Source organism: Lacerta agilis, chromosome 6, assembly GCF_009819535.1.
Source record: "Lacerta agilis isolate rLacAgi1 chromosome 6, rLacAgi1.pri, whole genome shotgun sequence".
In the NCBI taxonomy this organism is placed as follows: Eukaryota; Metazoa; Chordata; class Lepidosauria; order Squamata; family Lacertidae; genus Lacerta; species Lacerta agilis.
The window spans coordinates 62352443-62369142 of record NC_046317.1 but is presented as its reverse complement, the minus strand read 5'-3'; the positions used below and the strand labels follow the sequence as shown (position 1 = coordinate 62369142).

The 16700-nt window shown below is 38.4% G+C and overlaps 1 protein-coding gene across 6 annotated transcripts in view; it reads left to right on the top strand.

The window, feature by feature from the left end:
• The window catches only part of CSDE1 (cold shock domain containing E1), a 28371-nt gene that overhangs the window by 6178 nt on the left and 5493 nt on the right, over positions 1-16700 (top strand). For 2 of the 6 annotated variants that reach the window (XM_033153029.1, XM_033153027.1), the window contains 16 exons: positions 1334-1483; positions 3120-3318; positions 5098-5207; positions 5559-5651; positions 6070-6167; positions 6970-7051; positions 7399-7527; positions 7686-7811; positions 8048-8260; positions 9910-10050; positions 10296-10454; positions 11237-11344; positions 12063-12238; positions 14423-14535; positions 15813-15932; positions 16132-16310. In XM_033153029.1, coding sequence (XP_033008920.1) covers positions 1343-1483; positions 3120-3318; positions 5098-5207; positions 5559-5651; positions 6070-6167; positions 6970-7051; positions 7399-7527; positions 7686-7811; positions 8048-8260; positions 9910-10050; positions 10296-10454; positions 11237-11344; positions 12063-12238; positions 14423-14535; positions 15813-15932; positions 16132-16310 — 2187 coding nt within the window. In that variant the 5' untranslated portion in view covers positions 1334-1342. The remainder of the gene's footprint in view (positions 1-1333; positions 1484-3119; positions 3319-5097; positions 5208-5558; positions 5652-6069; positions 6168-6969; positions 7052-7398; positions 7528-7685; positions 7812-8047; positions 8261-9909; positions 10051-10295; positions 10455-11236; positions 11345-12062; positions 12239-14422; positions 14536-15812; positions 15933-16131; positions 16311-16700) is intronic. The other 4 variants (XM_033153032.1, XM_033153030.1, XM_033153033.1 and 1 more) reach the window with 3 other exon arrangements.

Genomic DNA, 16700 nt, shown 5'->3' with positions numbered 1-16700 from the left:
AAGACAATGTATTTGTTCTCATGTCTAGCATATTTAAATGCTGGGGAAGGGGCTCTCTTCAATCCTCTAAAGACTTGTTTATTACTCAATAATGAAATGGAAGAGTAGTTGTGATGCCATAAAGCATAATTAGGCAAAATTCTTAAGCCCCAAGATCGTATTTCAAAATAATTGAGGGCTGCTGAAATGGAATTATAAGTGCAGCCCAGAAAAGGGCCATAGCACAGTGGTAGAGCACATACTTTCCATACACAAGGTCCCAGGCTCAATCCCTGGCATCTTCAATTAAAACGATCTTTCAACAGTGCTGAGAAAGACCTTTGTTTTAAATCACATTCAGCAGCAGCTGATCAGTAGCACTGAGCTAGATGGACTAATATTCAAAAAAAATCCAGGAAAATAAGCTTCTAAAATCTCTTGTTCATTGCCCTAAAAACCCTGAAAATGACTGCTACTGTGCATCAGTGTAGGAATTTCTTTCCTGCATTATGGATTTGACATAGTAAACAATAAACCAGCAACTGTTCATGAATACAATACTGGTGCAACATGCTCTGTAGAATAGAGGCCGTAAATGGTTGCTAGAGCAATTTCACTTCAGTTCATCTCTGTGCAATACAGTTGATGTTTGCTTAAATTTATTAAATAAAGGTTGAGGAGAACTGAGACCAGCTGTTATCTTGCTGCCAATGTTCCTGATGTCCTAAATTTAGTTAATGACCAGTTTTGAAGTACTCATTACTTGAAATTCAGGTAATAGTCTCTGTTCTCCAAATCATGAGAAGGAAAGAAAGACTTCTCCTGAACCCTCAGGGTTAATGAACACAGATAACATAGTGTTATCTGTGTAAAATTCCAGTTTTTGAATTGCTACTGTGTGAATGTACTCTAGAACCTATGTAACAAGCAGTTTTTCTGTGTCTCATTAATAGTGTCTGCTATCCCTTTAAAATGGGAAAATATACAATGCTATTATAATTCTATCTGGACATACTGTTTGCTGCAGTGCAAGAACATGCAACATGTTACAACTCTTAGCTCAATCCATTACTCAGTTATTTCCAGTGACACTTCTCCCTTGTGAGTACTTTTGTGCAAGAGCTGGTCAGAGTTCTGGTAGTATGAGCAAATCAGAACATTGTTGGAGAGGAATTGACCTAGAAATAGTGCTTGCTAATACTATTTATACTGTAATCCTATTTTTAAAAAGGAAATTTGGATTGATTGCTTTTGACTTCCAGCTCTCTTGAGAAATGGAATTTGATAATTACTTGGATGTGTTTAAAGATGTGCTAACTATTGACTAGTTATACTGTGTACTATGTTATCACAGCTGTATGAGATGGAGAACCATTATACTGTGTCATCAGATCCTCTCCCCCCTCCTGCAGCTCCCCCTCCTTCTCATCCTTTACCTTTCTCTTCATCTTCTACTTCATCCGGGTCTAAAAAACAGAAGAGGACCCCTCTTTATCAGAGATCTGTAAGTCAGGGCAACTTGACAGACATGGAATCTTAGCATGGGGATCCTTTGCAGTTAACTCATCTCTGTATATGTTCTCACTTCTAACTTCACTGATATTAAATCTCCTCAACAGGTTAAAGGATAAAATGCCACTTGAACCAGCTGGAAATCTTGCTGGGTTCTTAAAAGGTGCTTTCCTGTATCTGTTTCAGAAACTTAATGAAAGCTTGGTCATGTGTGTGTATGTGTTGCAACTTCATTTTATTCATTCTGATAAGTTGATTGAATTTATATATTTTCCTAAATCTTCAAAAGAGTGATGGTATAGATAATATAAATTCTACCTGACACATTTGTAATAGGAAACAGTTTATAGCAAGCACCTTCTCCAGATGCATTAATTTCTAAGTAGGGAGTTGTTGCATCTTATGTTGCCAAAAATGAGTTGCAGTATGTCTTAGTGCTTTTTGGTTGGCATGTGTACAAGGGATTTCTGTTCTTGTTTCTTTGCAAAAAGAGAAATGACCACTATTCTGTATTTCATAATGTTATCTTAGTGCCTGTACTAGTTGACAAAAAACCAAAGCCTCTTTCAGCCCAATCCTATAGTCAGAAATCCCATTGAATTGAGTGGACCTTGCTCCTAAGTAATTGTCCATAGGAGGATTGCCCGCATGCATCTCTAAAAGCTATATGTGGGCTTAGAATCTGGCATTGTCCTTGGTGGGTAGGTCAACTCTGATTAATAATAATGACAGCAAATGGCATCATTACCAGCATAATGAGTAAGGATCTGTTTGGTTATAACTGTGCTGTTAGACTATTGTGTTTAGAGCTTCTTAGACTTGAAACTTTTGTACACTTAATGGCTCCTTGGAGTTGCAGGAATTTTAGGTTTGCTTTCTTAAACAGATACACAGGAAACTGCAACATATCTGTAAAATACATGGTCTCAAAATGCATGATTTTGGCAATTTCTTGCCTTGAGCCCTTTGACTTGCATGATATGTTCACTGGTTTTTCTAACAGCAAAAGTTAAATGATACCCTAATACTAACTTATCTCTGGATTTGATTTAACTTAAGATAGCAAAATTGTTTTTAAAGCATATTTATATCTATGTGTTTCTAAAAGATTAATGAGAAATCAGTAGGGCAGTTTTCTCTGTTTTCTGGCATTAACCAATGCATTTATGGACAGAGAAGGAGCATTTAAGCTGAATGAGTACAGCAAACAATTATGAAAGTTCATAAGATATTAGGCCTCCAGTTCAACAAGGGTAGAGTAGGTGCTAATGGAAATTGCCTTGAGATTAGCAAGCTTTTGTCTTTGCTTTCTTGGTGGCCTTCTTTGGCAAAGGCAAGTTTATACTAATGACTAATTTTGAATAAAGTATTAACTTTATTCTGTATATAATGGGAAAATATAGTGCTATATTAACTGCATATAGATTAATCCTACAAGGTAAATGTGGTTTATTTACTGATGGATCTCAGCTAGACAAATAGTGTACACAAGCTGTGCCTAAGCTGCCAGAAACTTGCTTGCTTGTCTGATGCTCTTTAACGCACAATATGTGTTCTGTGTTCACTTAAGAATGAAAGGCGATGGGAATTGCTTTTGGAGGATTTCACAAGTTATCTTTTGCTTTCAGATGAGCTTTGATCCAAACCTTCTCCATAACAATGGACACAACGGGTACCCCAATGGTACTTCTGCAGGACTGCGTGAAACTGGGGTTATTGAAAAACTGCTGACCTCCTATGGATTCATTCAGTGTTCAGAACGGCAAGCTAGACTGTTCTTCCACTGTTCACAGTATAATGGCAACCTACAGGAGCTTAAAGTGGGAGGTAATTCATCTGGTGGAATTCTCTGGGTTCATAACTGAGGCTCTTTACATGTATGATGAGGATTAGCACCTTTTAACACTAGAGATGTGTCTGCCTAGTCAATAGTAGTTAAACCCAAGCATTAGTTGAGAGAGCCAAAGTGAGGCCTTGTGTTTCAATTTATGACCAATTTTTGCTCTAGTTTCCCATTATCTGTGGATTGTTTTTATATACACTGCTTAGAAATGCAAATAATTTAGTAATACAGAAATGTCATAAATAAATAAATGATAGATAGATAGATAGATAGATAGGCTTAACTATATGGATGCTGCTATGATGAAGATATATTGAGTAGAGTATCGTAGAAACTGGTTTCCCATACTGTGTTCTGGGAAGCTCTTCCTTGTTCTTCAGTAGAATGGCTGATATTTTTGCTCACCACTACAGACTGCTATCAGGGTGGGAAGTAGGGCTCATGTTAATCCCCTTATTTACTATCTATATGGCCAGACTATTTGTTTCCTGTGTACAGTTAAATGCTGTTTTTAACTTCTAAAGCCCTAAATGGTTTGGAGCCAGGCTATAATAAAGGGCACCGTCTTCTGTATAATCCTGCCCAAGAACTGAGGTCTTTCACAGAGGCCCTTCTCACTGACTCTTCAACAATTTCGAAAAGTGATAGTGCTTGAGGGCCATTTCTGGGATGGCCACCACCTCCAAAATTCTGTCTCACAAGCAATACTTAACTGCTTGTCTTTAGGAGGATAGTTTAAATAGAAAGGTTTTATCAGACATTTGTGCTCTTGCTTGGGCTGCTTTCTGTTTTCTATTGGTTTTTAGTGCACACTGCTCTGATCTTGGAAAGGAAGAGGATGATACAAATTATGTAAAATAAATAAATTTTCCATTGCACTGTGCAGCTATAGGAGGCAGTTGTGTGTGTTCTAGAATGCACTCGGTTTCTCTCTGGCAGGGCTGGAACACCTGTGGCTCTCAAGGTCTGACTGAGCTACAATTCGCATAACCCATTACCATTGGCCAAACTGGCTGAGGCTGATGAGAGTTGGTATGCAACATATAAAGGGACAGAAATTCAGTATCCTTGAGGTAGAGCAACAGTGAGGCCCAATCTGTGTGGCCTCACACAAGGTGATTATGGCCCTAAAAATACAAGAGCCCTGCTGGATCAGACCAAAGCCATATTTAATCAATTACTCTTCTCTCACAGTGGCCATCTTGATGCCTTTGGGGATCCTAGAATTTGCATTAGCTTTTTATAACACTTATAGAGTTGTTTTGGTAGATGAAGAAACGTGGTGGAAAATACCTCCGGTGTCATAAAGTTGTGAAACCAGTGGACTAGAAGAATGGGCTGTGAATGCTGTACAGAAAGAGCCTCTCATTTTGCCTACTCTGAGTTCATGAGCCAGATTCACTGACTGAGGAGAATGCAGTCATGTTTTAAATTGTTATTTTGATGTTAGCATGCATGTGCAAGATAAATGCCACTGACTGAGATCCAGGGGCACCATTTACATGCAAGCAACTCATTGGGCTTTTTGTAGTTTTCGAGAGTTCTATCCTCAGGCAATCCTCCCTGTCTCCAATACTACACAGCCTCAAAAGCAGTCTTAAATTTGCATGCTTAATGCAAATTTAAGACTGCTTTTGAGGCTGTGTAGTATTGGAGACAGGGAAGATTGCCTGAGGAAAGGTAAAGCTGTGCTTGCGAATTATTCCTGTTAAGTGTTACTAGACCTGTCCTGTGTCATTGATAAAACTTCAATTGCTTTACAGATGATGTTGAATTTGAAGTATCTTCTGACCGGCGAACTGGAAAACCGATTGCTATTAAACTGGTGAAGATTAAAACAGAAACATTACCTGAAGAGCGAATAAATGGACAAGTTAGTGGCTATGATAAGCTTTTTCCATGCATGCCATTTGCATCTGCTGTGGTCAGACAAACAAGGGCAGAGTTGAGTGTAGCATGCCTCTCCTTGGTTGCATAGAAATATTTTTCTCAAATTTAATTTTTTCCACTTGTTTTGGCAAGCACGTAAAAATTGGGGTTTTACCTAACCAAGAACAATTCTTACAGTTAACAAAAGTACTGTAAGATATAAGCTTTGCAGCATGGCATACTGTTGTGGGTTACTTGTAAAGTGCATCCCCAAGTGTATTATAGAAAACTAACAGTCTGATGCATAATGCTGCCTCTGGAAATAATTAGCAATGGATTTTTTTTTGACTGGTAGGTTGTGTGTGCTGTTCCTCACAACTTAGAGAGTAAGTCTCCAGCTGCCCCGGGTCAGAGTCCAACAGGGAGTGTATGCTACGAACGTAATGGGGTAAAACTTATGTATTTACTTAAACTTTTTGACTGATCCTCCAATATGATTTAAACTAAAATACTTGCCAGAGTAGACAGTGAAAAAACTGTACTTGCTTTAAAAAGTTAAAATTTAAATTGCTAAAAACTTGTTTATTGAAATAGAAAAACATCTGACTTCATGTTTTGACTGTAATTCTGAAATATTTTCACAACTTCAGTCTAGAATTATATGGCTAGTTAAAATGAAGCAGAAAAGTTAACTGTTTACTAATGTCTTCACTGTGACTATTTTTAAATTTCATAAAATGCTAATAAAACATCAAATATTCTGCACACTTCCCAAGTTCTGAAACTCAGAAGTTTAAACTAACCAGGACTTTATAAATTTCTCTAGTCGTAGCAAACTATTAATGATACCAAATTTTAATTCACAGGAAGTGTTCTACTTAACTTATACCCCAGAAGATGTTGAAGGAAATGTACAGCTGGAAACTGGAGATAAAATTAACTTCATTATTGATACAAATAAACAGTAAGTAGATACCTTGTAATGACTGAATCAATGTTGGCTCTAAGGTAGTAAAGTTCTCCAGAAACTAGTGTTACTACTTTGAGTTGAAGTATACTTTGCAAAGGCCATTCAGTTCAAGTTTCTGAAGATGCTTTGTTTTTAAGTGGTTATTAAAATTGCTAGTCAGTTTGCCTTTTTCTTTCACTGACAAATGGATAATCTGCAGTACAGCTGTCCAATAGGAAACCTGCTTTTTTTTAAAGACCTAAAAGTGAATGTGTACTTCAGGTAAAGAGATTGTAGCAGTGTGATGTTTTCATCTTAAAATATCCTGGTCATAACGAAAGGAGACATATGCCTTTCCAGTTTGTAGAATAGAATTTAGCACATTAAACATATGAGGTGCCCCAGTTTTGCACCATCCCTCCTGGTTGGCCCCCCCACCATCTGCTCTGGTGGGATAAACTAGGGTTTCCATATGTCTGGGAATTCCTGGACATGTCCTTTTTGGGGGGTCCTACATGTCCATCTGGAGGGGAATTTTACATTTTAAAGCAGATGTCCTGGATTTGGGGTTTAATTTTGTGTGTGTGCACGTGTGCGGGCAACCTGGGCTTGGTGGCGGCAGAGGAGCTATCAGGCGATAGCCCTAAAAATAACAATTTTTGGTGTCTGAATTTTTACCTCTTGAAATATGGCAACCCTAGATAAACACAACTGGAGTCACTCATAGAACTTAAGAATCATTCTCTAGTTGGCTGTATTGTGTTAAGTCATTGAATTATATTTTCCTTGTGTGACCTTCATCTACTTTTTCCCGTAGTACTGGTGCTGTAAGTGCTCGTAACATTATGCTATTGAAAAAGAAACAGGCTCGGTGTCAAGGAGTAGTTTGTGCCATGAAGGTAAATTAACACTTAACTGCTTTCTGAAATTTACTTGTACAGTTATGGAATCATGTAGGTGTGGAGAAGGTGTATAGACTTATTCTAGTACTTTTGAGACAGTACTTCCATGTAAGGTTGCTTGGGAGTAAGTCTCATTGAACATTAAATCTTGCATCTGAGAGAGCAGGCATTAAATTGGGCTTTATATAATTCACTCATTCCTCCTTTAAAAAGTTTTTTATATGCACATTTTTTAGCTGTAGATCTTTCTAATGACTATTAGTCACCAAAAATGTCTTATTCCTGCTAGGTGGATATAGATCAAGATAGCATCTCTTTGCTTAACAATCCTATTTTCTTCTTAGGAAGCCTTTGGATTCATTGAAAGAGGTGATGTTGTAAAGGAGATATTCTTTCACTATAGCGAATTTAAAGGTGACCTAGAAGCCTTACAACCTGGTGATGATGTGGAGTTCACAATCAAAGACAGAAATGTAAGACCAAATTTCTTAACTTCAACTTAAATTGTAAATGCATGACATTGCAGGAACTTCCTTAAATGTCTCTATTAAATTTGTATGTTGTGTGACCTATTGTTGGTCCTTGTAACTACTTAACCAGTTGACTATTTGGCTTAATTTTCTGCTTATAGGGTAAAGAAGTTGCAACTGATGTAAGACTTTTGCCTCAAGGAACTGTTATTTTTGAAGATATCAGCATTGAACACTTTGAGGGAACAGTAACCAAAGTAATTCCAAAAGTACCCAACAAAAATCAGGTAGCAAATATCTTACATTATTGTGTACAGAAATTTATTTGTAAATGTTTATTTTATAGTACTTTGATAGTCTATGACACTGAGCACATTCAGAAAAGGGAAACAAATTAGGGAAATCATTAATGAAAGAGGCATCCTTGGGTGCTACAATGAACTTGTGCAGCTCTCAGTTGATGTTTTAAAATTGTACAGTGCAGGAAAGCTCTAATGTGGCCTTTCTTTTGTACTCTGATCAGAATGACCCATTACCTGGGCGTATAAAAGTAGACTTTGTGATTCCTAAAGAACTTCCATTTGGAGACAAAGATACAAAATCAAAGGTGACGCTGTTGGAAGGTGACCACGTTAGATTCAACATCTCAACAGATCGGCGTGACAAATTGGAACGAGCCACTAATATTGAAGTTCTTCCCAATACTTTCCAACTCACTAATGAGGCTAGAGAAATGGTAAGTAATTAAAACTGCATGCCATGTCTACTTTCATAGGAGTATGCTCCATTGAACTCAGTGAGAATTACAGCACAATCCTATAGAGATCTACTCAGATGTAAGTGTTCTACACAGAGAAATAGGATATAATTACTGTTGCCTCATTTAGCATTGCTGGTACTGTAGAATGATGCTAGATTTATGTAGCAATGAACACTAAAATATTCCTGAGAAGTTGTCTGAATCTTTAGCATGTTGCATTTCTCCTGGCTACGTGAGGAATTATTTTCCAAGGAAGCCTTTGATAGAAGATGCAGCGAGCTGCAGTTTTACAGAGTTTTAACTAGTTCTATAGGTCTATATACTTACTATAAATCTTTTGGGCACCTGACTGATAATATCCAGTACCACATTTCTGCATAATCAGAGGTTGCTTCTTGTGCCTTCAGTCTGAACTCTTCAGAAACTTGGAAGTTAATCAAGTGGGGGTTGGTTCCTGTGTGGGGACTGGGTTGTATCCAGTGTTGCAGGTTTGCTTACAGAACACGTTCCATGCGCACAACAGAACATCCTCATTCTCTTCTGTCCCCTCCAGCCCTTGTGCACCCTCAGATTCCCAACCTCTGGGTGGTTTGAAAACCCTCTGGAGCAGATTGGGGAGGGGGGTTTCCTGGTGTTGGAGAGGAAATGGAATTCATTTATTTTTTAGATAAGTGACCAAGAAATATAATAATAAGCATGACAATGGGAGGGCATTCCAGTGCTGAATTGCTCCCATGTAGAAGGGAGTACATGAAACTTGCATTTGTAAAAGAGAAAATTTTCTGATTTACATATCCCGTTTTAAAGGAAATGTGTAGCAGGAATTGCATTGAAATCCTTTTGTTGCCTCTTTCCACTTTCCTTTATCTCAGTTTTCAGAAAGAGTCTTGCACCTTAAAAACTGATGTTAAAATTCAGAGAGCAATTTGAGCTTACCTCAAAGGCTTGCAAGTTCAGAGCCATGTTGTGACTTGTACAGCTAGTTGCACAATGTTTTGAATCCTCCATCTGAAAAATACAGTTATTTTCAATGAATAATGCCTCACAGTTTTTGTCCACTCTGAGGAATTAGAGTGAGAAAAGGAAGAAAAAGCTTTGTGGGAAGGAAAGTGAAAATATTTCACTGAGATATTGTCTGCTTGCTCTGGATTTGACTAAGTCTTAGAGTTTTCCTAAAAACTACCATTTATCTGAGTCAATGAGCTTTTTATGCTCTTCCATTGTAGGGTTTTTCTGGCTGGGGGTGTGTGCTGGGCCCAAATTACTACCATAGACGTATCATTATTTCATAACATTATTTTCCGCTTGGTTCACATGTGGCTTGAGTTCTCTCATTGACTTACTGTATTAGTCTGGTGACTGTTTTTTAAGGTTAGGAGAGAATGCCTAGAGCATTGTGGACTAGATGGTATTCTGTTGTATCTGACAGATATCCTCTAAGGCAGGGTTTCTCAAACTTGAGTCTCCAGCTGTGCTTGGACTACAGTTCCTATCATCCCTAACCACTGGTCCTGCTAGCTAGGGATAATGGGAGTCTGAAAACAGCTGGAGACCCAAGTTTGGGAGTCCCTGCTCTAAGGATTCTTCATCAGCTATAGTTACTGACCTGTGTGTTGTGTCCACAGGGTGTGATTGCTGCAATGAGGGATGGCTTTGGTTTCATTAAATGTGTTGACAGAGATGCCCGCATGTTCTTTCACTTCAGTGAAATTCTAGATGGCAACCAGCTCCACATTTCAGATGAAGTAGAATTTACTGTGGTTCCTGTAAGTACAATTTTGTGTAATTTAAGTTTACCAACTTCATGTTGCTTCAGGTCATTTATTTATATTTGCTGACTTACTATGCTTCATTATTATCTTTAATAAGATCTCAAGATTGCTTACTGTACTAATTAAAGCAGAGATAAAACTACCGGTAATAATGAAAACAGCTAAATAAAACAAAACAATGCAGTATAAGCTGCAGAATTCAGTCACCTTTTATCAATTTCATGACCTTCCTCTTCTAGGATATGCTGTCTGCTCAAAGAAATCATGCTATAAGGATTAAGAAACTTCCAAAAGGCACTGTTTCATTCCACACCCAGTCAGATAATCGTTTTGTGGGCACTATAGAAAAGGAAGCCACTTCTGCCAAATCCACTAGTCCAAATAAAGGCAAAGAGAAGGTAATATCGCCTGGGGTTTTTCTTCTGTTTCTCTGTAAAATAATAACTGAAAACTTCTATAAAGATTAGACTAGGAATATATTTATAAACATTATCTGGCTGAAGATATACTTTTATTTTTCATGTGTCCTTTGATAGGGATAAACACGCATATTCCAACAAGATAATGGAAGTACAACAGCTGGTGTTGCAAGTGTGTCTAAATTTGATTTACTTAGTGTGGTTGCAAGGTTTGGTTTTTCTATCAGCATAATGTAGATTCTTTTTGGTTGTAGAAATAAACATAGGTGCTGAATCTTAGGAGCATCTCTCTGCTATGAACTTATTATTATACCAAGTATCTAGTTGAAACATACCTGTTGCATTAATCTTCCTCATTGCTAAAATAGTTTAGGGATTTTAATTAAATCCTGATTACACTAATGCTAGCAATATCTCTGCTCAGTGGAAACTAGGTAATCTATACAGTATTTCAGAAACTGGTCATGAGTTACCTAATTAATACTACTTTCTTGTATAATCCTAAGTAGAAAAAGATAGGATAGGCTTTCTTGAAGTTCCAACAGTGATTGGTTATACATCATTTACATCTACAGCAAAACTAGTGAATTTCATGAATGATGACAAAACTTACCAGGCATTTTCTGCCACTGAATACCTATGTTCACACTACCAGTTCATATTTGTATTGACTGTCAGACTGAGGTCTATTGGAAAAAGTTAAATTCCTTCAGTTTTGACCCTTTTATATTTTATTTCCTCTCCCCCTGCCCCACTTTTAGGAAGCTGAAGAGGGAATAATTGCTTATGATGATTGTGGGGAGAAGCTGACCATTCCCTATCAGGCTAAGGATGTGGAAGGATCTACTTCTCCTCAGATAGGAGATAAGGTAATATGCATACTATTTTTAAAAATGTAAGAGTGCCCAATTATATATATATATATGTAAGAATGCCCAATTATACACACACACACACACACACACACACACTCGTGTGTGTGTGTGTGTGTGTGTGTGTGTGTGTGTGTGAAAGAATGCCCATGTTTGGGTAAAATACTTCTAGAGATCCTTCTTGGTTTTTCAGTTTTTACTATCTGTGTTGATTTGTAATTATCACCTCATTACCTTCTTAATTTTATTAGAGTATACTGAGAACTGGTGCATAGTTGTGGCCTCTCTTCAGAAGTTGAGAACCATTCAGGCTATGAACCTTACACCAACATCTTGTGTCCCGGGATTAAGATTTGTTTAAGGCTGCTTTTGTGTAATATATATTTTTTTAAATAAGATCTCAACAAAAAACAATGGTGTCACTGTGAAAGACTGTTGTGAATTAGTATGTGAATCCCCTCTCTTGTTTGGCTGCAAATGAGACTGCTGATGTTTAACTTTAAATGGCATAATAAGAGAGTACTGACTCAACCCTTGAGAATTGAATAGCCTCAGTGAGGGGATTTTCAAAAGAGAGCTAATACTACCATAAGTTGTTTTCACTTCTGAGAAAAAGCAAACTGTCCAATTAGATTACTTCCAGAAGTGCATGTGATCTTCCCAATCCTTCTAGAAGGCATTTTATTTTGTCTAACAGCTATCTTTTCCCAAACAGGTTGAGTTTACAGTCTGTGAAGTGAAGAGAACTGGGTTGCAAACAGCTACATCTGTAAGAATGCTTGGTAGAAACTACAGTTCAAAAAGGCTTTTAGGATATGTGGCAACTCTAAAGGATAACTTTGGATTTATTGAAACAGCCAATCACGATAAGGAGATTTTCTTCCATTACAGGCAAGTTGATTAGTCTAATAGTTTGTTGCACATTAAATCAGGCATGGTACAGGCCATATGAAGCAGCTTCTGCATGGTCCATACAGCAGCACACCGGAGTCTCCACATCACCACTGTCTCTTCCTTGAGACTACTAACAGTAATGTGGAGATGCTCTATATATTGGAAGGGGGTCCATGTGGTCAGCTCTTGCATCATGATATCATGTGCTGCAGTCCCCATATGGAAACCGTTACCATCTCATTTAAGTGTGCCCCAGTGGTTCTGAAAAGTGGGAACCTCCTTTGGTGTACATAGAACATCTGGAAGGAGGATGAAAATTTCCAGTGAGGGCACAGAATTCTGAGACAGGTAGAGTCTTCCTTCACCCGCCATTACAATTGGTTGAGTTGAATGCCTGCTAGCAGAAGATACTCATTGACTCATAATTGGATTTGTCACTGTGATTACTGCTCCCCAAACAGGTTTAGGATGATGCGGCAGAAGCTGCTGCTTTGTTCCACTTGTCTAATGCCAGTGCTGGATTAGTGTCTGGATCCCCAGATCTTTGCACACAGTAGCAAGCAAGAGTTCCTGTGCATCATGCTGTGGAACAGATAGTTAATACTGAGTTGGTTGGTTTGCAAGCTAGTATAGCATGCTTTGTCTGCTCCCCGCAGACTGCATGTTAACCTTAATGTGAAAAAATCTTCCTATAATCCTAAAAAAAGTGGAACATGAGAGCCCTATGCACCAGGGATGGAGAATCTCAGGCCTGGGTGCTCTGCAAGCCTCTGTCTGGCTCTTGCAAGGTTTTTCACTCATGTTATACAACAGGGTCGTCCAACTCCCAAGAAACAGCAATCTACTCATAGAAAAAAAAACTGGCAGTGATTACCCATGGAGGGGGGAGTTCAGAGTTGTTGAGTATGGATAATTAAAATGAATCGCTCACCAACAACACAGCCGCTAACAGAAGAACACACACTAAACGCGACACAGGGAAAGACCAAGGGGGGAGGGGGACAGAGACATGATTCTAAACGCGAGCGATAAGGATCCCACGATCTACCATGATCATCTGGGGATCGACCTGTCAATCACAATCGACCGGTTGGACACACCTGCTATACAGCAACAGACATAACAATTGGTATTCCGCTGCGCCAGAAGCGGTTTAGTCAGCTGGACGCATGATGCAAGATGAGTGCCGCACCCCATAGTTGCTTTTGACTGGACTTAACTGTCCAGAGGTCCTTTACCCTTTACCTTTACAAAGCTTATCAAAAGTATTATTCCAGTGTATGTGTGTAACAAGTTAAAGACCTTACAGTCACTGGGAATAGCGAAATAGATATACAGTGGTACCTTGAGTTACAAATGCCTCAGGTTACAAACGCTTCAGATTACAAACGCCGCTAACCTGGAAGAGTTACCTCGAGTTGAGAACTTTGCCCCAAGATGAGAATGGAAATCGTGTGCCGGCGGCACAGCGGCAGCAAGAGGCCCCATTAGCGAAAGCACGGCTCTAGTTAAGAACAGTTTCAGGTTAAGAATGGACCTTCAGAACAAATTAAGTTTGTAACTAGAGGTACCACTGTAGCTTTGATTTATTGCTCTCTAAAGCATGCTTTGATAGGCTCTTAACATTCTGCCCTGTAAACTTCAAAAGCTCCATATGGATGTTGTACAAGAGAACACTAGTGCAGAAGTGTGGAATTTTGTGGTCCTCCATATGTTGCTGGACTACAACTCCCATTGTCTCTGACTATTGGTTGTGCCAAGTTAAGCTAATGCAAGTTGTACAACATCTGCTGAGGTCATAGGTTTTTTGCTCCTATACTAGTGACATAAACATCCCCACTTTATATATGCTACATATTCACACTTTATAAGCTCATTCTGATTTACACAAATAATGGCTGATGTAAAATATACTCATGGAAGATCCACTTGTAATGTTGTTGATAGTGGCATGCTATGGGTGTTGCATAGGGCTCTTACATAAAGTAAAAAATTTGCCCTCTGATTAATAAATGAGGTCATCTACATGATATGCAGCCTGCTGCACTGTGAACGCTTGAAAAGAAATTAGATTCTCAAGATCATCCCATTTGTATTGGTTTGCTAAAAATGTAAATTTGTTGGGATGGCATCCTTGGTCACATTTATGCATACTCAATATTTCTTTATAATTGTTTGCAGTGAATTCTGTGGTGATATCGATAGCCTGGAACTTGGCGATATGGTTGAATACAGCTTATCAAAAGGCAAAGGAAACAAAGTCAGTGCAGAGAAAGTGAACAAGACACATGCAGGTAAAGCTGTTTTTAAATTTATTTTAAAGCCAAATATTGGTCCTCAAAGGGTATGTATTTGGTGCTGACAATTTTGTGGATGCCTTCTTGTTGCATTTATCCCAGGTTTGAAAAACAGGAACTTAATTCCAGCCTCGGACTATTCCACTGTAATGATTTATTATCCAAAACTAGAAGTGAGAATTATCTGTTTTGGTTGCCTGGGGGCAATTCTTGCTTAGAAACAGGGCTAATTACAAACCTGTTCTGTTAGTGTTTTGGATTAGATAAAACTAACACATAAATGACATGAAAAGCAGGACAAAGGGGACAAATAAGTTGGCAGCAGCTGCTGCAACTACTGCTGCTGCTGTGAAAACAGTAAAAAGCTTACATTTTAAAACATAGTCTTTTCGCTTGGGAACCCCACAAAGGATTTTGTCAAGTGTGGAGTACAAGTCAATCAATCATGATATCATAATGATGTGTGATTGGCAGATGGCTGGCTCCATGCACGTGTCATATTTGGTCTGTGAGGCTGATGCTGATCAGTATCTAGCCCATGGAGCCCAAAAGGTTCTTCACCCTTGCTATAAATGGTTGTTGTTCGGCTCTGTATTCCTATATGGTATTTTGACTGAAGTGTGGGAACCTTACTGTCTTCATATGGGTTGTAGATTCTGATATAAAATATTTTGGAACACTGTATTGGAAACTAAATAGCAAGGATATAGAACTAAACAACTTTACCCTATAATTGCCACAAATTGGAGAATTGCACTACTCAATATTGCGAAACACTGCAGTAGAAAAATTGACAGTGTAGTTACCCAGTGAGCTTATTTAAACTTCCATGCTGGAGATGTAGTGTTACATCTTAGAATGTATGTGGGGAGTTGCACATTGGAATGTGATCCCATCAGGTTCCATATACAAAGAAAATGTGAAGTGCATAGTTAGGTGTACTTTGTGCCCTTCCCAAACATATGAAGAAAAGCCAGTACTGACAGTAGGTGGATGAATTGTTTTCAGAATTGTCAGATACTTTCCCATGACATCTACTGATGTACTACTGTGTTTCCGGGTAACAAATATTAGAAAAAAGTATTAAGGGCTAACTTTTTACCTAGATTCCATTCCCCCCCCCCCCGAATTTTGAAAACCTGAGCCACTTTTAGATTTCCATACCTTTAGCCATGGTAGGACAGGTTTTGCTTGATACAGGGTGACTCTGCTAAGCTCCATAAAGTTCTTTGGGAAAGATTGCCACTTGTAATGCGGATGACCTTGTTTTATAGTGAATGGCATCACAGATGAGGCTGATCCAGCTGTTTACACGGGTAAAGTAATTCGTCCTCTCAGGAGTGTAGATCCCACCCAGACTGAATACCAGGGAATGATTGAAGTCATGGAAGATGGTGAGTAGTGTGCCTTTCCAGTAGTAATTCCATATTACTGGTCTAATTCCATAGTTGGTTTGGTACCCTAATGAATCTTTATAGGAAAGTTGGTTGAAGTGAGACTTGCATGTTACAATGTGATGTCTAAATGAAATGGAAGCTGCTACTTCAGAATTCTTAACCATGACACGTATTTGTGTTATGCTTGTTTCTCCAGGAGAAATGAAAGGTGAAGTCTATCCTTTTGGAATTGTTGGTATGGCAAACAAGGGGGACTGTCTGCAAAAAGGAGAAACTGTAAAGTTCCAGCTTTGTGTCCTTGGTCAAAATGGACAAACAATGGCTTGTAACATTACACCTTTCCGCAGAGCCACCGTGGAATGTGTGAAAGATCAGGTGAGAAGACTTCTTGAGATGCAAGCCATGTCTTACCTGTTTGTGTGATTGCTGTTTCTGCATTAGGGCCTCCTCTGTTTAAATACTGGAAGGAAATTATTGGAATTTAACACAGCATTCTTGTTCTTTTGCACTTAGCTAGATTTTGAAGGCCCCAAGTTTGACCTTCAAGTAGTTGAATTAGCTGAATTTATAACTTTCATTTGGGTGTAAAAGACAAGATTACAGTTCTTGAATCTTGATAAAAGCCAGGAAGTATGAAAATATTATTGATCATGGATCATTTTAGTATCATATTGGGCGGGGCTAAAATGTTTTTCCAAAAATGAGGTCTGCATCCCCTTTTGTCAGGAAATGTTTTAAGATGATAGTAGAATCCATTTATTTCAG